This window comes from Phasianus colchicus, chromosome 18 (genome assembly GCF_987193195.1).
Source record: "Phasianus colchicus chromosome 18, bPhaCol1.hap1.1, whole genome shotgun sequence".
Classification (NCBI taxonomy): Eukaryota; Metazoa; Chordata; class Aves; order Galliformes; family Phasianidae; genus Phasianus; species Phasianus colchicus.
In genome coordinates, this window is record NC_143453.1 from 5880390 (window position 1) to 5902907 (window position 22518).

General features: G+C 43.3%; 1 protein-coding gene across 2 annotated transcripts; it reads left to right on the plus strand.

The window, feature by feature from the left end:
• The first annotated feature begins 699 nt into the window (after positions 1-699).
• PITPNB (phosphatidylinositol transfer protein beta) lies at positions 700-21111 on the plus strand. Of its 2 annotated transcripts, XM_031592401.2 has the most exons (12): positions 700-816; positions 1924-1954; positions 2696-2841; positions 3262-3353; positions 3916-3923; positions 5228-5302; positions 6409-6492; positions 14043-14120; positions 15675-15785; positions 15883-16005; positions 18381-18465; positions 19262-21111. In XM_031592401.2, exons 1-11 carry the CDS (start codon positions 797-799, stop codon positions 18426-18428), a joined length of 816 nt encoding a protein of 271 aa, XP_031448261.1. In that variant the 5' UTR covers positions 700-796; the 3' UTR covers positions 18429-18465; positions 19262-21111. The 2 variants fall into 2 exon arrangements, with proteins under 2 accessions (XP_031448261.1, XP_031448260.1); XM_031592400.2 differs by lacking the exon at positions 18381-18465.
• Positions 21112-22518: the final 1407 nt, after the last annotated feature.

Consider the following 22518-nt stretch of genomic DNA (forward strand, 5'->3'; position numbering starts at 1 on the left):
AGGAGGGTTGGGGAGGGAGCACGCATTGCAGCTGGCTGAGTAAACAGAGGACAAATGTTGTCCATATGGGGAAGGAGCCGCAGCAGGGGGACGGGCTGAGCCAAGGTTGTGAAAAACCAAATAAAGTAAAATTCAGAACGTTTGGGAGCTTTGGCAGCTCTGAGCCGTGCCCCGGCCCTGCTGCATGTCTGTGCCTCGGGGCCCTGTTCTAAGGCAGCTCTGAGTGGTTTCCGCAGCGTCCAGCTTTCACGTTTTCGCTCTGAGGCGATCGCAAACAGTTACGTTTTATTACGAGGGATGGGGAAAGCGTTTCTCCCACGGAGTGTTTGAGTGCTGCTCTGCGGAGTGGTTTGCTCTCACAGGGGCGGAATACGAGGGCGGTGCAGCTGGGTGATGTGGCACCGGTGGCTTTATGGCACAGCGGGACGCGGTGACCACGGCGCCCTTCTCCAACATTAAGCGCCCTACGCCCAAAGCCGCCTTTCCCGCCGGGCCGAGGGGGGCGCGGGGCGGGGCTGGAGGCGGCCGGGGCGGGACGGCGCGCCGCGATTGGCTGCCTGCTGGTGAGGTGGGGGCGTGGCTGTGAGTCACGCGCCCTCGGATTGGAGGCGGCGGGCGCGTGCGCGCCACGCATCGAGCCCGGGTTCACCGAGGTGTGGGCCGGAAGTAGGGCTGCACGGCGTGGCGGGATTGGGCGCCCGGCTCCGAGGGGGAGGGACTTCCTCCGGAAGCGCACCGTGCGGAATGGGCAGACGCCGCCGGTCGCGCGTGCGCACTACGGGGCGGTGCAGGGAAGATGGTGCTGATCAAGGAATTGTGAGTGCGGGCGGCCGGGAGGCGGGCGGGCTTGGAGCGGCGCGGCCCGGTACTGCCGGATCAGCGGCTGGAGCCGCCCGCGCCTCTCGGCGGTGCGACCGGGCTGCGCCGTGAGCGTGCAGCCGGGTGGGGCCGTGGCGGGGGCCGATGCGCGCTGGGCCTCCCTTGGCTCCGCCGCGCCGGAAGCGCCCGGCCCGCCCCAGCACGGGGCCGCGTTGCCTCGGCCGCTCCCTTATCGCGGGCGCGGGGCCGTAGGAGCGGCCATCCGAGCGGCACGGGGGGGTCCGGCAGCCGCTCCGTTGCCGCCCGGGGCGCGGCTCCGTTTAGTGCTCACCGCGCTTCCGGCAGCGCCCGCGGGCACCGCTGTGCTGACGGCCGTGCTGGGTGAGACCGCGTTGAGCTGCGAGCTCCGCTTTGTGAGCTGAGACGTTTGAGGCGGTCAGATCTCAAAGGCGGCTGGTTGTGGTTTTTTTTGTTTTTTTTGTTTTTTTTCCATTTCTCTCGGAAGGTTTCCTGGGTGGAAATGGAAGGAGTTCAGTAAGGCACACGTGGGACGCTCTGTCCCGTCAGGGATAAATAAAGAAGGTGTGTAGGAACTGCGAGACAGAGGCACGGGATGGCTCTGGTTGGAGGGACCTCAGGGCACCCAGCGCCGTCCTGCTGCCACCTCAATGGCTGTGAGCTGTCGCCGCTCTTTAAGTGACTCATAACGGCTGTAATTGCTAACGTTCATTTGTAGGCTCTGAGGGCCCGTGTGTGTGTTCTGCTGTATGTTGTGCTGGCAGGGCTGTTTGTTGTCACATGTGAAAAAAGCTGGCAGCTCTGAGTTGTAGCAGAGCTGGAAGTGGAGCTTGGATCTCCTTGCCCTTCTGTGCAGCTTTTGATGTTCCTATCCACGTCCTCCTCCCTGGCACATCTGCCTTCTTGATTTCACATGGGTTTCTCGTATTGTCCCCACATAGCTCTACTGCCATACAGTGCATTTGAAAAGAAATCCTGAATTAGCTCATGCTGATACTTCCTTCTTAACAGTATTTATTACAGCTAATATCTGTTGCTGAAACCTAACAGTTCATTGTGTTAATTTTTCTTTTTTCCCTCTTTCAGCCGAGTGGTGTTGCCATGTTCGGTGCAAGAGGTACGTCCTCATCTGACCTGTTCTGGCTCTGGGGGGAGGGATGGGAAGATGCCGACGTGTTCTTTAAGTCTGACTGCCCTGGATCCAAATGTTTCCTGCGCTGTGCAGCTCAGCTGTGCGTAAGGTACCATGTGTGTAAGCCACCAGTCAGGCAGAGCTAACCTGTTGCAGATCAGTGAATTTCAAAGGAGGGCAGATGCCTACAGGCTTGCAGCATTTAGTTGTTTCTGAGCCACTCTGTGCTTACGAGCAAGAGAAGAACATTGTGCAACTGTGTGCTGCAGCAGAATTTTCCTGCTGATTGAGGCATTCAGTGACCCCAAAGCTTTTCCCAGAGGCAAAAATAGGAACAGTCTTCTGAGATTTGAAGGCAGCTCTTTAAATGGTCCCGTACCTAATTCGTTAAAAGTATTAATCTGGGAGAGCTGGTGCTGGAATTCAATCATTTCAAAATCTTGTAAACAAACGATTGTATTACTTTTATTTAATGAAGAATTTCTATGCTTTGCTTTTAATATGGGCCAAATGAAGGGTGGTGGATGCAGTGCTCCATACCAGTGTGTTGTGTTAAGGTGAAGCAAGAGGTGTGTAGAGGTGGTGCATTTTGCCCCACGTTCACATTGTCATAAATGCTTCTTTTATTTTTCTTTCTTAATTTCATTGTGCTCCTACTAGCTGTTCTATGCACTGGCTGTTTTGTCTGACTTAAATATTGAAATCTCACTTTTCTTAACTTTCCAGTATCAAGTTGGTCAACTTTATTCGGTGGCAGAAGCTAGCAAAAATGAAACAGGAGGCGGTGAAGGAATTCAAGTCTTAATAAACGAGCCTTACGAAAAAGATGATGAGAAGGGACAATATACTCACAAAATCTATCACTTAAAGAGGTGAGGAAAACATAGATATTGGTCGGGACCATCTCTATTAATCACCTTGCAGTTATATAGAATCATAGAATGGCCTGGGTTGAAAAGGACCACAATGCTCATCTCGTTTCAACCCCCTGCTATGTGCAGGGTCACCAACCACCAGCCCAGGCTGCCCAGAACCACATCCAGCCTGGCTTTGGATGCCTCCAGGGATGGGGCATCCACAACCTCCTTGTTACCTTCAGCAATTTTCTCTTAACTGTTTTGTGATCAGTAATGTTGTTGGAGTTCCTGTGTAGCTGACTGTGAGTAACTTAGGCATTGTGACCTTTGCTGTGCTTGGGTAGAACATGCCTTTCTTTTTAGAGTGGGAGAAATCAGTGAGGTTCTGCAGCTGGCAAAAAAAACTTCAATCATGTCAATTTTTGTTTTTCCCAGTAAAGTTCCTGGTTTTGTAAGAATGATTGCTCCAGAAGGCTCCCTGGTGTTCCACGAGAAGGCCTGGAATGCATATCCTTACTGTAGAACAAGTAGGTAACAGCTTGCGTCTCATGCTGTCAGCATTTAGGGATGGTCTTAAATGGTTTAGGAGAAGAGTGGGTGCCATTAAGTAGAAAATACATTTTGCACTTCAATGTTGTGTTTCTGAGATCTACTGTTTTGAAGAGGTCTGCTTATGAAAAGCAGCCTGAGAGTGCAGTGCCGTTAGTGCAAGACTAACATCTCCCTCCTTCTTTGAGTGTAGAACAGAAGCTGTTAGAAATCAAGTAATTTCTGTACATCCTTATCATCTGTTTGAAGGAGGTGGCTGCCTCATTGAAATATTTCTAACTGTGGCAGCTTTAAGAGTAAGCTCTATTCTGTTGTTTTTATTGAATAGTTGGAAGCACATTATAGTAAACTTCCAAAATTAAGGCTGGTAAGTTGTAATCTGCTGCAGCGTGCTGACTGCATACCAAAATCTCTTAGACTAATCTTGAATGTTTCTTGACACTGTGATGTATTCATTGTATGCAGTGTTTCATAAACAATCATATCTAATAACACCTTTGTTTCTTTTTTGCTTTCATCCCACGTGTTTCCAATGACCAGTTGTGACGGTGAGTGTTTGAATTGCTATCAGTGCTATGGTGGATTGATCTGAATTATGTTTTATTTGTTATAAATGCTACAATTGACTCCAGCAAGCCAGCCTCAGCCATGTACCTGTGCCTGTGGGGGTTCCTGGCACAGGACAACTTGTTACTTTGTCACTACTTGGCTATAATTAGGAAGAACTATAATTTGGCAAAGAAATGCTCTCATTTTTTGCATCATCTTTTGTATCTTTGCTTACTGTTACAGCTCTGTAACGTCTGTCTTGTTAAGGCATGCCAAGAACAGAACGCTAAGTCAGCTTTTTCTATAGTCTTGAATGTGGGAAGAGCAGTGAAATAATCAGTCCCTGAAATCCTTCTTTGCATAAAGTGAAATTCTGCCTCAGTTAAAATGTGTTAACTGAGAAGAGAGGTGGACCATTTTAGCTGGGGTGTTGGGGTTTTTGCTATTTAAAATGTGTGGTAAAGAGATCAGCAAGCCTCCATTATCCCATGTATCTATTTTGGTGATCTGTTTGAGGAAGCTTGTATGTTTAATGTTAAATTCCTTTATCTGCTCGCATGCAGACTTGATTTAGATTGTCACCCTGAGGGTACAGCATAAGGTGCTGCAAACACGTTGCTGAACTGCTCGGCTTGTTTCCCCATGATGTGTGCACACACTGATGTCTGCTTTCCTATTTCTGAAATTAGAAATGTTCTGTGCTAGGCTTTAGACATACGGTTTGGTGTAGCTAGACCTCGACGGTCATAATTGTGCTATACATCAACATCTGCTCTGTGTTAGCTGTCACCCAGCCTCTCAGAATGGTCTCATTAACTAAAGTATATTTGTGTAGAATTTTTCCATCTTTGTGGCAGTATTCATTTAAAATGCTGTGAATACAGAAGTAAAGAATTTCAGAGCTGAGGAAGAGGGATACTGAGTGACAGTGCTCTTATTTCTATTTGTGTGCACCAAGCTGGGCTTACCAGTAGGACTGCTTTCAGTGTAGCACTTGGTGCTATAGCTGATTTCTTCCTCTTAGAATCACTAAGGTTTGAAGAGACCTTCAACATCACTCAGTGCAGCCAGCCCCCAATCCCAGCACTGCCCACTTAGAGGCAGGTTGTCTCATTGTACCTTGTGTGTGCAGGAGAAGGGGCTGTTTCTATTTTAAATAGAATGTGTGCTAGTTGAGACTTAGTGAGGACTGCTTTATGCAAATACAAATTTGCACTTATGTAAAACGTACCAATGTTGTCTAACTAGAAGTTAAGCTGAGTGAACATAATCAAACTCATGGTTTTTGTTTTAATTCTTATAGAATGAATACATGAAAGATGATTTCTTCATAAAAATCGAGACCTGGCACAAACCTGACCTGGGGACGTCAGAGAACGTGAGTTGGGATTTGGATACCTAACATTAGTAATATTTTCCTTGTACTTTCAGCCAAATAAAGTCTTCCATATCCAGTAATGGTAGATAATCACTGTATAACGTTCAAAGTCCAACCAGTTATTTGCATAGAAAATGTTATTCAAATCCTTCTGAAGCGATCAGGGTTTTTCATCTAAAGAGGTAGGAGAAAAAAGAGGAATTTCTTTTTTTTTTTTAATGTTGAGGTCAGTGCAGATATCTGATTTTCACTGATATTAAAAGAGGTTTTCAGTAAGTGGGAACTTTAATTTCATATTCTTTTCTCTTAGGCATGCCAGTGACTTTGAAACTGACATTATGGTTTATTTTTGTATGTTTCTGTAGATTATTTATTGAAGCTTAATCTGTAAGTTTGCTGGACTGGAGGTATTCTTTTCCTGTATTGATGGTTCATTCAGTTCATGGGTCTCTTCAGGAGACCTCTTTCTATACGGTGACAAATGTACTTACAGAGCATTCAGGAGGGAATGATGGTCAATGTATTCTCAGTGCTTTGGTGAATTGCTTCATCCCTAAAGAAAGGATGTGCTGCAGAGAAGGAGGGTATTTCTTGGGCAGCTCTGCTTTCTTTAATTGTAAGTTTAGGTGTGCCATACAGGTAACAGGTGTGAAGTTAATAGCATGCTTAGATCAATGTGCAGTTTCATACTGCCTGCATTCATCTGAAGCATACTAAAGGCAGGCCTGTTCTTTAGAGAACTGACTGGATGTAGGCAGGTTATTGAGAGCTGCTATATTTTCTTTCTAAATTGAAAAGATTATCCATTTTACTGGATGGGTGACATTTCTAATGAGAGCTTGATTTCATTAGCTCTGATGAATGTGAAGAATACAGCTTGATTTTAAATCTGGTCTCATGAATGCACAGGAACTGAAGGCTCTGTGTTGGTTTAAAATTATTTAGTGAATTAATTTAACTAAAAAATAATTCCCTTTTAGGAAGAAAGCATAGATTTTTGAGAACACACTCTATCTTCATGAAGTCCAGAAAAAAATATACATACTGCATAAGGTACACAGCTTCATCAGGTGGTGGCATCAAAACCACTCCTTTTTCTTTTGCAGGTGCACAATTTAGATCCGAACACGTGGAAGAGTGTTGAAGTTGTCCATATTGACATTGCAGATAGAACTCAAGTAGAACCAGGAGTAAGTAAAGGTGCTAATGTTGGGGTACAGTCACAACGTGCTGCTCATTCTGTCAGTGCTTTCTGTTGTGAATGAGCTGGAAGTGGCATGGATTTTATCCAACAGATAAAATTATTTTGAATAATTCTTTCCTGTGTTTCATGCTTAGGAATTGTGTTTACAGTTCTAAACTGTTGAGTTTGACTCTTAGTTACACAACACAAATGTGAAAGTCAGACTGTTGACACAGGTGTAGTTTTAATTTCTGACTGTAGATAAAATAATTGATGAGATGGAGCAGGCATCTGTGTGCTCATCTCAGTGTGTGAAGCCAAGAGCAAGAAGCCACCCCAGCTGTACTGCATGAGAGAGAGCAGCATTTCCACCAAGCTCCTATTGTGATTCTGCTGCTACTTTTTGGTTAGAAATTCTTTGTACTCCAACCCATCCTTCGCTCTGTGCTTCAGGCAATCTCAAGAAGAACTGTCAGGCTTTGCCACTAAAAACTAGACTTCAGTTTTTAAACTCCTTTTATCAGAACAATTCTCAAGAAATGAACTTCTCCTATCTTCTGAAAGCTGTGGGAATACTCTTTCTGTTTCCTCTTTATTGATTGCTTTGGTGAACATAAGCATCCTGGATACACCTAGAAATCTCTCCTTAGGAGTCTGTGGTCCTTTTCCTGAGTTAAATAGATATTTAACCATGAAGTTAAATATCTTGATATAAGAAGGAAAACATTAGGAGAGATTTTATCAGTAATGGCACGTGGTTATTTAGTGAAGTTGTATGCCAAACAAAGAGGAGTGTGTGTAGTGGTGGAAGCTGGCTGCTTTATGAGTAAGAGAGAGTGGCAAAGTTTAGTGCTAGGAACACACTTCCGTTTTCTCTTTTCAATTGCATTTTGCACAGAAAAAATATTGATGTCTTAAATCTGATAGTGTGAAATTTCACTGAAATAAATACCCAAAGAGATGTATTCAGCTTTATCTGCCATGCTGGGATTTTGCTTACAAGGCAGCTCTTCAGGTCTCTGATAGTTCCCATCCTATTCCTCTGTGTTGCCAGTTGTTAACCAGCTCACTGTGTGTGATTGATCTGAGTGACAAGGTAGGATACATTGATTTTACATGCTGGTTTATACAACTTTAGAGGACTTGTAAAGTGCTTGTCCTAATTTCTGGCTTACACCAACACTGACCTGTTTGTGTTCACATGGTAATTTTGTGTTGGTTTTGTGCAAGCAGCTGTTCTTGAAACTATTTAATTGTTATTTTCCAAAAATAAATACTTGGATATCTTACACTGTGGGGAGAGGACTCCTTTGCAGGGAAGAAAAGGTCACAGTGGTATGTGAATGGGAAAAGTGTGTTACATAAATTGCTGTTTCTATTGCCAACTTAAGCGTATAACCTGCACTGCTGCTTGACTGATGTTTAATGGGTGATCTGTGGATTTACAAGCGTGCAAATGCACTGTTTGGAGAACCTCCCTGTAAAGCAAATTAAATGTGCCTTGCCTATTTTAATGCAGTGAGGAATCATTTTGCTGCCCCTTGTTCTTTCAGACATTCCATATGACCTTAGAGCTGAGCTGGCAGGTAAATGTATGTTGTGCATTCCCTATTCCATGCCTGGAATTGTGGCAGACAACTACAGTGCTGTCATCTGTCAGGATGCTTTCTCAGTCACATGTAAATAAAGGGTTGTGCTTATTATTAATGTTCCTTGATCTTACGTATTTACTCTGTTTGGAGTACTGTTAGGGAGCAGCACTGCTCATGCTGAATGCCCTCTTGCAGTGCTGTGTGCCATGGTCTGCCTTCATATTGCAGTTTCCTTTGTACTGAAGACTGACAGATGGTGGGATGCTAAAAGAAGCTGTACTTTTGGCTCAGGATCAAGATCCATCTAACTCAGTATCCTGTTAGTGGCCAGTAGCAGTTAGGTATGGAAGGATAAGGCACTTGGGAAGCATAGAATACAAAAGGCTGAGAGGTGCGTATGTGAAAAGATCAATCTTTTTAAAGGGCTTCCAGAACCCATGTTTACATCTGGTCCTTTGGTAGGAACTTCCATTCCCATGAGTGCATCTAATCCATTTTGAAACTGTTTACACTGCTGACCTTTGTAGCATCGTGAATTCTATGAATGTTTGTTGCTACAGAGACAGCAGCACGTGCCTGCCTCATCATTTTGTGTCGGGAAACCAGAATTCCCTTTTTATACTTTCTGCAGAATTCTTCTTACAGATTTTGACCATACTTGCATTGTCCTCCCCCACCTCCTCTCCATCACATCTCTCCCAGGTCTGCTGTCTCTCCATCCGTCTTCACATGGAAACCATTTCATAGGTGAAAGTCCTTAAAACTATTTTCAGTACATTATCCTCCTTTTTTTTCCTTCCTCTTTTGTGAATATTTGTTCTACAGAGTATCAGAACTATAAACGTGGAATGGTTTAATCCAGTCTCACGTCACCTCTTATGTGTCTATGTTCTCTTTCTTTTGTAATGACTCCAGCACCATTTTTGGCCATAGCAAAGTGCTTTTAGGTTCAGATTCACAGTACGACCCATGATTGTGTAGGTATCCTTGGGACTGACTTCCACCACGTGATTCAGATTTGCATTTCCATGTCATCCCTTGGACATTCCATTTGTTAGAGTGCTGACTTTGAATATCGTGTCACTGTTTTATTGAATGAACTTTTATCTGAATGTAGATCCTGCTGTGAGTTACCCATGGGCTGGCATCTTTCTCACACCTCTTATTTGTCCCCTTTCTTCAACAGCTCAGTGTTGGCCAGCAGAGAATTCTCCTTGACCCAGACCGGTGGTCTCTTCTGTTGTGAAAATCTGCACTTTCTGGCCTTTGTTTTATTTACATGTTTGTTTATTTTTTGTCAAAAAGAACCCAGTTGTGCTGCTTTAGATAACGGTAGGACTGAAGGAAGCAAACTGCCTTTTTAAAATTCAGTTTTGGTAAAAGTTATGATAAATATACTCAAGATGTACCCTTGCATTCAGTGATTGAACCTTGGCCAAAGCATTGTAGTGTGACGATTACTTCAGTTTCAGAACTGCAATCAGCATAAATACAAAAAGCAGTGCATTTCCTAAAAGTACTAATGGTATGCATATGCTAATTTGTGCTGAGAAATAATTTGACCAACATCTGTGGCTTTCTTCAGGTATAGATTTAACCCTGGCTTCTTAATCATCTCCAGCGTACAATCAAAGTAGCTTTATGTGGTTTGTGTATAAAAATCACTTCCCTGGAGAATAAGACTTTTTAAAGAGTAAGCAGAATTGAACACTCAATTAACATCACAAGAGTCTACGTTTTTGGAAACAATTTGTATGAAACTGGAGTGTAATGAAAACAAAGAAATTGAAGTCAGATTCATAGTTGTTTCTGTGCAACGAAGAGGTTGTTAGATGTCTTCTTCTAGGTCATACTGGATCATTATACTGCTTGAAACAATGTTCTAAAAGTACAGTTTCGTGCAGGGCCGTTGGAGTATTTAATGCTTGCACTAAGAGCAAGAGATATGGGATGTCTGTGTGCTGGCAGGGGGGTTGGAACTTGATGATCCTTGGGGTCCCTTCCAACCCAAGCCATTCTATGATTCTGTGATCCCCCTGGCTCTACAGTTTCAGTAAACATAATATCATATAGGGAAACATTCTTTTATAGTCTGTAGAAGAATTTTAAAAGTTTCTTGACTGAAAGAACTGTTTTTTCTGAAAGCGAGGTGGATCTGTCCCAGTTTGGACTCAATTTGGGATGTGATGGGCATTAAAAAGTTCATTATTAGCAGTCCAGAAGCGTAGTATCGTGTGTTGTATTGCTAATAGTACATCAGACATCTCTTAGTTTATCTAAAAACTAAATAAGAATACTTATTTTGAAGAAGTAAGGGAATGCTCAATCAACTTAGATGTGAGGCAGGTGTGTGAACATATGGGCTGCTGGTGGTGCTCAACTGGGTGAGAGGTGGTGGTCACTGGGTGAGAGGGAAAAGAGAAGAGGTGGCACCACCTGATGATGTTACCCCCACTACACTGATGCATGTGGGAGTAACTTTTAGCCTTGGTGGGCAATGAACTGTGAAGAAACACCTGAACTGAGGGTTTGTTGCAATTATTACTTTATTGGATGTGGTTCACGGTCTCTGAATAATTCTCTATTGCAGTCTGTTGCATTCATGTGTACTGAATTGCGGTTTTAAGCAGGAAGTACACATGAAACAACATCTATTTATTTCTTCAAAAAGGATTTTTACTTCTCTGTATTCTTACTCAGCTGCATCGTGCTTGCCTGACTAGTTTTCAGGAGAGCTTCAGGGTTTTTTAGCTGTAATATTTCTTCCAACTGCTGCCTGTTTTTCTTCCTAAGAAGGACTTGTTGCTGTCAGGAATTAAGCACTTGCTGCACAGATATTTTCCTTAAACTTTGCAGAGAACTGCTGTTTATTTGTACTCTGGCTCCAGTCCAGTCGACTTGCTTGCATGCTGGTAGGGTTGTGAGGAGTTCCTGCAGTGCTCTCTTGTCCTTCTAGGCTTTGGTCTAACAGGACGTGGTGTGATTCTTGAAAGGTCTTCTGTATAGGGTCTCTAGCAGCATTACCATGACTCATCTCTTTTCTTTGAATTTTATTTTCACTCCTACCTTTTACTTACAGATAGCATTTATTTCTGTGTTACAAGTAATGCCACAGGAGTGGGAGAGTAGCATGGAATCATAGAATGGTTTGAGTTGGAAGGGACCCCTGAAGGGCATCTGATCCCACTGCCTGCAGTGCTCAGGGACACCCACAGCTCCAGCAGTGCTCACACCATCCAGTTGCTCAGGGCCATGTGCAGAGCATGCTGTGCTTGTCCCAGATAAAGTTTTTCACTGAGAATGAGCAGGAAGGCATCACAGGTGATGAAAGTATTAGGAAGCACTAAGTGAATGGGACAGGCCTGCTTCAGGGCCCCATGTATTCAAACATGTATATGTTTTAACTTTAATGTGTTAATTGCATGTCCTTCACCTTAATGACTGCAAGTGAGGTATATGCTGTTGGTCCCTCATCCCTCGAATGCAGCGTAAGAGCATTGGTGGTTAGAAAATTGTTGATATGTTGCAATAGTTTGCTGCCTTTTTTCAGTATCTTCTATTCTGGTGTTTGAGTGGGGTTGTTGATGGACAGTCATAACCAGTATTTTAGAACAGGAAACATGTTTATGTAAAAATATATTGTTGTAAGGACTTAAATGTATTTCTTGATTTACTTGTAAAGAAAATTCCTTTTTTTTCCAACCAGGGGTTGTTAAGAAATATCTATACAAAGACATAAGATGAAGCCTTCAAAGTGTGCTGTAGACCTGAGGATTGGAGCAGATTGCAGCTGTCTTCACCCACAGTGTTTGGAAATCACTAATGGGATGAGAAGTCTGCAGCTGGTGGCAAGCAGTGTGGCTGTGCCCCTCTGCTCACCTCGTTGGCTCCTAAAGGAGCCAGAGTGCTAACAAGGCCAGCAGGCTTGTGCCCTGTGCTGCTGCCTGCTTGCAGCTGTAATTGGGAGTTAGGGCTCTGTTCTGTATGCCATGCATGTTGTATTTGAGGGAATACTGCTCATTTTGATGCTCATAAAAAGGACGTGCCTTATTCCAGTAAAATCAGAAATGAATGGGGCTTTCCTAAGTAACAAATGTTGCTCTCATTCTGGGGAGGACCTGCATACAAGTGTTGCTGGGTTTTCAGTGTTAACATGTGGTGCTTGTGCACAGTCCTCAAATTACTCCTGTGTGGTGGATAAAGAATTCTCTTAGTACCTGTGGGAGTGCCCTGCTAAAGCTGCCTGGCTATTATTTGGGCTCTTTGTATAAATGTATTGTTCCAATTGAGAGGGAAAAATAGAAGAAAATGCTGTTTTGTGGTCACAGTGAAAATACATCCACCGGCAATGCGGTTGAAAGTCTTCTGAACCATGCTTCTAGCAAAACCAATCCATTTATATATATTTGAAAGATCTGAACATCTATTAATGCTTTCTAAATCCATTAACTAGTGGCTTGTATGGGGCCTTCAGTGCATCTGACAGCGAAAACACTGAGTTTTATATAATACCATCCTACAAACAAAGTACATAAGTGAGGAGCCAGCTTCTTGTTCCTTGGATTGCTAGATCTGCCCATCTGTGTGCATCCTTCCATGCAGCATCTGTTACTGGCCATTGAGACAGGATATTAGATTAGATGGACTCCTGTGTGACCCAGCCTGGTAAGCCCTGCTCCATGGTGTGCCAGTGCTGGGGTTATCTCGTGTGTGTGCAACTGCTCTCAGTGGAAAGCAGTTCTCCAAGGTGCTGTGTTTGGATGCTGTGCCTCATAAGGAGCACTGCCACTGCAGTTCTAGTGCTCAGACAGCCTTTCTTAGAATTATTCCTTTCTCGAGGTGGATAGGATTGAATTTTCCATGTCCAGGGACGCAGTAGGAAGATGAAGCTTTAGTTTTAATTCATCTTTAAAGCAATTTGTGGATGGGATTCTTTGTGACAGCTCTGTCACGCAGGATTGGGGAAGCAGCCACTTTCCTGGCAGTGTTTCTTTCATTCTGTGCTCTGCAAATTTTGTCCTCATCAAAATTTGTTTTTTAAAACTGCACATTAATTTTGCTAAGTATTCCTGGGCTTTTCTGTAGCACCCACTGAGTTCTCGTCCTGCTTAGAAGTCATTTAAACTTTTACAGTTCTCTTTGGTTACCTGGGTGTAGTGGTTTTTTTTAGGCATGTGTTTTCCATACATGTTTGTTTTTATGTTATATAGGACGTCATGTAAACCTTTATATACATCATGTAAACCTTTCTTGTCCTGGATACCAAGGTCAGGGGTTTAACCTGTCCTAATTCCCAAATAAATGTCTCTCTGAAATTACCATTTCCATACACCTCATCAGTAAAAGTGAGCTATTCCATGCACTAGGAGCATTTCTCATCTCTCAGCTCTTTTGCTAATGGCTTTGTTCCCACTGTGTGTGACTGACTTGGTAAGAAGTGGTGCCTGTTCTGTAATGCAGTGCCAGAGGAGCTGCTGCTTTGTGCTCACTCTGTGCCTTGGCCAGCAGTGTGCCTTGCAGGCCGGGCTCAGCGAGGTCCTGATTTCTCAAGTTAGCTCACTCATGGCTTCTTCCCTTTCTGCTCTGATTGATGGCTCAGAAGTGGACGTGTGTTACAGTTTGGAAAACATCAGCATTCTGATTTTGGTGTTGTTATTCCTTTCCCCACCAAAAATAGTTTACAAACCTGAAAGGATAGGGCACACAGTGCCCAGCACAAGGAAATTGGGGCTGAGGAGGAGGCCCAGGGTGCTGTTCTGCTGTAAATGCATCAGGAGCACTACTGGTGATGGGCAGCAAGCGAGCTGGTGTGATGGAGTTTTCCACTCCAATTTAAACCAGCCTCAAAACCTGCTCCACTCACTGCTCCCAGCTGTTGGGTGGATCACTTTGGTTGCCATGAGCAGGAGCTTTGTTGTAGCTGTTTTTTTCCTGATACTCAGGGTTGTTTGTTTTTATATTATAGGACTACAAAGTTGATGAAGACCCTGCATTATTCCAGTCAGTTAAGACTAAGAGGGGACCTTTGGGACCAAACTGGAAGGTAATAAGAACTGACTTTACAGCCTTATGAAGTGTCATCAGCAAAGAAAAAAACTGTGTGCCTGTCCCCTGAAGACCAGCACTAGTGGTGTTAGTGCTAGGACAGAGGGCAGGCATTTGATTTTTCTGTTCTTGTGCATTCATTTGAAGTTCCAGATGTGTTAATAAGCAGAGTTACTGCTTGTTCAATATCACTGCTAAATCAAAGCAGTGCAAATTAAATTGGGTGAATGTTATCTGTACTTGAGACTGACTTCTGAATATGCACTATTATGAATTTCATGCTGGTTCCAGGCATTGAGTTTTCCTCCTTTTACAGCTGTTTGTAAAAAAAAACAAAAAACAAAAACCAAGTAATTCCCCTCTGTCTGTGGGTCACACAGCCCTCACAGGGGCCTTTTCCATACCAGCCTTGTGCTCCTTCCTTCAGGAGGAAGGAACCAACATCTCAGGCAGAATACAGATCTGTGGTCTTTCCATTGTACTGCTTATTATTCACGTGCAGAGGTTTGGGTTAAGTTGCTTCCCCATTTCTCCCTTAAGTTTCCTCTTTTACAAGGCTTGGAGTAACCTAACATGCTGTTAAGCAAAAATAGGACGTGATTACTTCTGATATGTAAACTTGGCTGCATGAATTGTAGGAAAAACAGCATCTGTGATGTTACGGGTGCTTCAAACCTGTTTGGAAGTAGAAACCATGATAAAAAAAGTAGGAATTGGAGGCAGTGCTGGTAGATGTCCCCTGCATTTCCCTGCAGTTAGTTCTGCTGGGGATCCTTCTCACCACAGTCCTGCAGCCCGAGCTGTGTGCTCACCAACTCTGAAGAGGAGCTTTCATTGCCTTATGGCCACCTGTTGCCCACTGTTGGGAGGTGCTTCCCTATCTGTAGTAACAGCCAGGAAGTCTGTAATTCATTCAAAAATGTAAATTATGCCACACAGCCAGAAATCATGTCTTTGTATGGGTAAGAGCAAACCCTTCTGCCATCATCTCCAGGGAGGGAAAGTGAGGGAGAGAGGAACAGGGGAGAGCATGCCAGGGTTTGATTCCTTTTTGTAGTATATGGACACAGCAGAACCAAATTAAATTTGTTTTGTGTTTTTGTGAGATGTAAACTTTAGGGGTGATGATGTGATTTTTATGATCTGTGTCTTTTCTGGAGTGAGTGTTTTCCACCATTATGCTGAGAAAATTGATACAGCTCAGATTGTAATTGCCTTTGGGTAATAGCTCCAGAAGTATAAAATAATTTGGCATTAGCTGTTGTAATTAAGTTTTGTTGTCCCCTCAAAACCTCAGGAAGTATATTGTAGTGGAAGTGATGAAAATGGAATCAATGCTAAACCAGATTTAAAATATATATTTGCAGCATTAATTGAGTTGTCTTACAGATATATAAGATAAGTATGGATGTAATTTAGTTATTTGTTAATCCCTGTTACTCTGTGTTGAGATTAGTGCAGTCATTTACTAAGATGTAGAGTAATATTAAATGCATTTCACTGAAATCAATTTAAAAAAAAACAAAAACCTTTTCCAATTATCCATAAACAGAAAGAGCTAGCAACTGATGAAGAGTGCCCTAAAATGTGTGCTTACAAGTTGGTGACGATTAAATTTAAATGGTGGGGACTGCAGAACAAAGTGGAAAACCTTATACAGAAGGTAAGTGCTTCATGTTGAGAGTAAATAACTGCAATTGCTGTGCTAGCGTGTGGCAGGATGCAGGCCTGTTATGTAATGTTCTCTTATCTTCTTAAAGCAAGAAAAAAGGATATTTACCAACTTCCACCGCCAGCTGTTCTGTTGGATTGACAAGTGGATCGATCTGACCATGGAAGACATCAGGAGAATGGAGGATGAGACTCAAAAGGAGCTGGAAGCGGTGAGAGCACCTTCAGGCTGATGTTTGTGTGCTGTCTGTAGTGATGCCTTTTAGTGTTTGGGAACTGAAGCATATGAAGCTTTATCCATTCCCTTGTGTGCGTTTGGGCAGCTGCTGATGAGCATTATGGCCCCTCTAGTGGTTCTCCCGTGCAGACCCATGCACTTCAGGCTTCTGCATGCTGCATTGTGGCAGGCTGGAAGTGGCTGTAAGGTCAGTGTTTCTGATGTCACTAAATCTGGGGTGCCTGCATTGCCCATCTCTTTCTCTCTGCTCTCACGCTCATCGCACAAAATCACCTTCAGCACTTTTTTTTTTTTTTTTTTACCACTTCTCAGAGCCATCATCGATTTTTGTATTGTTTGCTTTGGTTCATTTCTAATCATTAGACCTGGTTACTTTTCCTCTTCAAGCACGTTGTGCAATGTTCTTGTGCAGATCACGTGACAACAGCAGTGCTCCTCCTCGTTAGCTCAGCAAAACTGAGAATTTTACTTGCAAAAAGGAAGCCAGTAAAATTAATGGGCTTATCAATTTACGTGCTTTAGTGGCTGTGAGAATCAAGTGTATATAGTTTAATCCATCTTTGGACTGATGTCTGGAAGGAAATCCATCTGTTGGATACATTCAGTATGCTTTCTTTTAAGAGATAGAGAAGCATCATAGGCTGAGCAAGAAGCCTTCTCCAGTCTGTTTCCAGAGCTTGGCCTTTGACATGAATGAGCCTTTCTCACTTTTTAGTCCTGCAGTTTGTGGAGTTCATTCTATTTCCTTCCCATTTTGCCCATTACTTTATGTCTGAAACCTGTTCACCTTATTGTTTTCCTCCCATTGTCTTGGTACTGTCAGGACACGATGTTCCTTCAGCTATCACTTGCTTTTTCACATGGTTTTACTCATTTCATCTGCCAGCCATATTTAAAGAGAATGTCTCGTGATTTTGACTCTCTGTTGACAGTGGTTTTGGAAGTGCTTTTTTTTGTGGTCTGAGCCTAGCGCATCTTCTAGAATCAAAACTAGCTGTAATTCTTCTGTCCCCACTTGATGTTTGGTTTTTATCAACAGTGTGGAAATGTTGAGATTTGGAAGAGGTGTTTTTTTGCTGTTGGTGCTAATAGGTAGGTGGTGTGAGGTGGTAAAACCACCTTTTCTCTTCAGGTAGCTGGAGGGATAGTCTGCCCTGGAGGCTCCTGTTACAGATTCTGGGAAGAATGAGTTCACTCACTGTTGCAAACATTGCAGTCTCTCATTGGCAGTGGGGTATTTCTGATTATGGAAAGGTGGTGTTTTCACAGATCACACAGATTTCTTATCCTTGTTTTTGAATGCCAAACCTCCTCACTTACTGGTTTCTTGTTTTGCAAAGCAGTGCAGCTAGTATGTTTCAGGTAGTTTGCCATGTGTGACCTCATCTTCAAGAACTGAAGTGCATTGCTTTTTGCAAAAGTCACATTTTCACACTGCTAACACAGCTTTTCTGTGTGTATTGTGAAAGGTGAGAAGAGTGGGCACCTACTGCTGAAATATTGTTTTTTTTTCTCCAACTCTTTAAGTAGGTGTTTGTTTAAATAGATGGCCTGGACCACTGGGAAGTGCCTAAAATATTGACTAGAGTGTCTTTGTGCTTCCATCCCTGCAGAGAAGTAGCTTTGACACTGCTGTGTTATGCAGTGTGACAAGCACAGGAAGCAAGTGTGGTGACGTTGGCAGCATTGCATTTCCTCAGGATGCATTGCTTTCTTTTGCTGCTCCCCTTCTCTCCAACACCCTTTCTTTGTTCTAGTTTAAGTTACTCTTTCCCTTTAGATTCTGTGGACGTTTCAGTTCTTTTGTTGGTCCCCTTCTTCATCTTAAGTCACTATTTATTGTCAGGGTTTCTGGTTTTGTTACTTTTTTGTTGCTCTGTGACTCCTCACCTGTGTTCTTCCAGAGTTTCTCAGTGCCAGCCCATCTTTCTCATTTTTTTTTTTTCTATCACATAGTGGTTTATACATCTGACTCCTGGAGGTGAGGAGCACCTGTAGCTCACTACATACACATCAGCTAATCACTGCATAGTAGGAGAGCATCTGACCCTGCCAAAGCACTGTGGTACACCTTGTGTCCTTGAGCATTTCAAGCAGGGTGGTTCTGAGGCATCACAGGCTGATAAAAATCTAAGGAGCATCATTTACAGCTGCTGTGTGGTTCCCAGGCATCCCTCACCCCAACAACCCTGCTCTGTGTACCCAGCCTCCCAAAGCCTTCAGCTGAAGCTGGTTTTGGTCATGGCCAGGGCAAGTAGCCTTGGCCGTGTCAATTGTGACTTCTCTCTTACTAACCAACAGCATGATAGGTTCTTTACGTGGTAGCTCACAGTTTTATTTTACGTTTAGATGCGTAAGAAGGGTTCCGTTCGAGGCACATTGGCTGCTGACGTCTAGAGGAGTTCTCTGTAGGTTCTGAGGCAAATCAAGCTGTGTAAGTCAACTGCTGGATGGAAAAGGAGACTGATATATATGATATGGGAATTGCTGGCAGAACGATACCAGCTAATGCTTCTGGGCTTTGAGCTCCTTCCCGTTTGAGAACCTTGATGTGATCAACAGCTGGAGGAGACATTTTATGTCCAGAGGACATGAGAGACCTCTGCACACAGCCACTGTAAAAAACCACCACAGGTGCTTGGTCTGTTGGCAGAATGCCTTACACCCTGGCCATAGAACCTGCTTCCTTCTGCATTGCTAGTGCAGAAACCCAAAGTGCATGACCCTTGTCAGCACTGTGCTGGCTCTGAGCTCTGAAGCCTGCAAATAATTTCCTGGGCACAACCTGCAGGAGTCACTATCCTGTGATACGTGGACTTAATCCACATTATTGAGGGAAGCTGTGGACTGTCACCTTTAAAGCACGTTAACCTCTTACAATCCAGTTCCACGCAGCCATTTTTAAATATTAAACTGCATAAAAATAGTGCAGAAAGCAGCATTTCCCGAGATTGGCAAAGCTCTGAGTATTTGTGTCTGTTAAAGCTGGTATTTCCCACACTGACTGCTGAAGTGCCACAGGTGGGATCCCAGCAGCAGCAGCTGTGAAGTCTGCAGTGCTGTGTGAGGGCCCTGGGCCACCTTGCATTGCTTTGCTCTGAATTGCTCGGTCTCGGTGATGCTGTGACTGCCCTGCCCTGTTGTAATTGGAGGTTAATTAAGCCACCTATTTGGCACTTGACGTTTCAGGGAGCTTTTAATGCTTACCTGTGTGTTTTCTTTCTCCACAGTTACGTAATCAAGGCCAAGTCAGAGGAACAAGTGCTGCCAATGATGAATGATGATGGATTTGACCGTCACATGCAGTGTCGCATTACAAACGTGTGTGTGGATGCATGATTATTTGTATATAATTATATATACGCACATGCATACTGAAGGGGGTTGTTACAGTGTCTCCAGGGTACTACTATACCTGTCCTCAGCAAAGATGCAAAGGAAACTGCTTTCATTATGTATACCTGAAGCAAATAAAAATCAACTGAGTAGAGTCATTTAAAGGTCGAATTAACGGCAGAATTCTATTAACTGATATGTTTCATGAATGTCAATACTGGACCAATTTATGCCCTATTTTTTTTTTTTTCCCCCCCCTGTTCTGAGTCACTCTGCTACACCTCGGCCCCGTCCCATTGTAAAGAAACGGATTCAAATAAGTTAACTTCAATTTTGTGTCTTCCCTATGTGGATAATTTTTGAAATAGGAACAATGAATGTATTTATAGCTATTTATTTCTGGGTGGTCGTTATCCTCTAGTCAAATCAGAACGAAGTTGCTCACAGTGGAAATTGGAAGACTTTTACTGTTAAATAAGTTTGACCCAACCCTTACCCACCAGTCACAAAGCAAAAAAAAAAAAAAAGTGTTTTATTGGACTTTTGTACATTGAAATGCAAATGTTTTTTCTTCATTAAAATTGGCAAGATTAAGGAAAAATGGCTTGTGATTTATAAACTGCTTGCAATTTGAAATTTTCCAGAAGCAGCTTTCTAGAGCAAGAAGATGCATCGAGTACCTCTACGCCACGCTGTGCCAGCAAAGGCAGGGACCTTCTCTAACGTAATGCTGATAATGAAAGTGCTGTTTTCCAGAGGTTCACTTTGGAAGTTATGCAAATTGTCTTGATTTCACACACATCACACAATGGAATATAACGGTGATTTTTTTAGCTCTTTTCATGTTGAAAATACACTTTAAAAAGAAATGTATACTTTCAGGTATGATGAAAGTTTAAATTGTAGCATCTAACATGTTTCTCTGATGTTTGTCAGTAGATACTTGAAAAGCAGTGTAATAAAGACATCTGTAGATAACTCTCAAATAGGAAAACATCTTCAGCTTTTTTTAAGATATGGAGGTAGAGCATCTCATAGGCATGTATTATCAAAATGCTCGCTAGATCAGAAACCAACTATTTTAGAAACACTAGTTAGGTAAAGTCCTATTGCTGCCTGATTTCCTCCCAGTACCCCCAGTAACCTCGGTAGGACAAGCCTTGCTTAAGCTTCCATCTTTATAATGTCACTTCCATTCTATTTGGAACCAATTTTTTACTTACTCTGCTTACTGAAGGAGCAATCTGATTTCTCCTCTGTGTCAATGACAAAATCTGCCTGAACTTGAAGCCAGGTGAGCACAGCCACTGCTGCCAGGGTTGGGCAGCTCTCCTGCGTGCTTTCATCCTCCGTGCTGCAGTGCAGGGGGTTCTCTGTTTTCCCTGTCTGGATGAACAGTTCAGTGGATATTTGTGACAGCAGGAGGTTGGTTTTGTAAATAGACATGTGGACATACGTGCACACACTTCCATTTAACAGCTCTGCTGAAGGAGGGCTGTTGCAAGCCTGGAAACTGAAGGGCTCCGTTCTCTTTTCAGTGGTAGAATACAAGTCTCACTGTCATCTGTGGGACTCATAACACAAACAGAGGGAAAGGGGCCCTACGAGTTCAGAAATACGGAACTAGTTGTGAAAATCTGAGAGAATCTTGTAGTGATTGTAAAACATTTAGTTGACTTTGGCAGACTTTGGTGTGACCTACAGCGAAACTCAATGACGTTTCAATAAATTTGATGATAAAATGCTCTGTCTCTTGTCTCAGGTATTAGCAGTTGTGGTTTGCTCGTGAACTGCTGCTTAGCTGTATTGGGCTGTGCAGGAAGGTGGGAGTCCTCTATGGATGCACTACGGTGTTGTGAGCTCAAATGTGTGCTTGAATGTTAGCAGCAGTGGGGGAGGGGTTGGGTCAGATGTTTGGTTTGGGATTCTGAGCAGATAACTCCTGGCTGGAACTTTGTGGCCATTTGGAACACGGAGATGGTGGTTTTCTTCCTTTGTACGTTACGAGTGTCTGTTTCAATGTGCCAGGCTATGAATTTTGCAGACACTTCCATGTGATGTGCTTGGAACCGAGCAGTGCTGTGGTTGTGGCTGTCTTCTTATGTTACAGGTGCTGCTAACCCTGTATCCTATCCCAGCAAGGAAAGGATGGTCCCACTATGCAGACAGAATGGCCTTCAGCGTAAAAACTTCTTATATCCAATCTCACTCTCCCTTCTTTGGGTTCGAAGCCGTTTCCCCTTGTCCTATCACAGCAGACACACGCAGTGTGGCCGAGCCCTGCACACCAGGCAGGCTGTGTGCCATCGGGGAAGCAGCTCTGACTGCGTGTGGATGGGTTTGTGCTGCTGTAAATTGAAACTTGTACAGCTCCTTTTTGTAAATGCAAAATTGAATTCTCTCTCTTTTCTTTTTTCTCAGCTTGTTGAAGTTCCAGATGGCAAACCAACGTGAAGCAGTGGAAGTGCAACATGGTTTCGTTATAATGGGTATGTAAACATGATATTTATTCACTGCAGTACACTGCTGTGAACCATATTCTGCAGTAACCTTTCAAACCCAGCGCTTGGCTGCACGTAGGAGCGCGGTCTGAATGGACTCGCAAGGTCTGCCTGTGTTTCATTGAGAAGAACAGGGAAGCACAGAAGCTTTTTGCTGATACAACCTTATGAAAGTGAGATGTACAAAGATAATGTGCTGCTCGGTGAAGGTACTGCCATTTTTCTTGTGATTTACCCCCATGTTTTTAACTGATTTACATTTATGAAGGCTGTGAGTTCGTGCTGACTTTCCCTCTTTGCATGTATTTGTGCTGGGAGGTGGAGCAGGTGGCGCTCGGACTGCTCTGATTTTAAGACATAAACTTTTAGCACAATAGAAATATAAATAGCATTCAGTCAATTAAAGTCTCTTCCTATCTCTCGAGCATTTAAATTGCAGCCAGGAAATGCCAGCTCGCAGAAGTTTCTAATTGCTAGAAAACACAGTCAAACCCTTTCAGCCATGGGTTTTAAAAACAAATATCTCCTGGGGGCTTCAGCAGTTCCAAATGGTCAGAGCTGACACAGTGGCCCTTATCATAGAATGGCCTGGGTTGAAAAGGACCACAATGCTCATCCAGTTCCAACCCCCTGCTATGTGCAGGTTGCCA

What these genes read in the sequence shown, in the direction of transcription:
- PITPNB (XM_031592400.2), top strand. Translation starts at nt 797, where the DNA reads ATGGTGCTGATCAAGGAATT. An exon ending in AAAATCTATCACTTAAAGAG is followed by an intron (nt 2,842 to 3,261) that starts GTGAGGAAAACA and finishes TGTTTTTCCCAG; the next exon opens with TAAAGTTCCTGGTTTTGTAA. An exon ending in CTCAAAAGGAGCTGGAAGCG is followed by an intron (nt 16,006 to 19,261) that starts GTGAGAGCACCT and finishes CTTTCTCCACAG; the next exon opens with TTACGTAATCAAGGCCAAGT.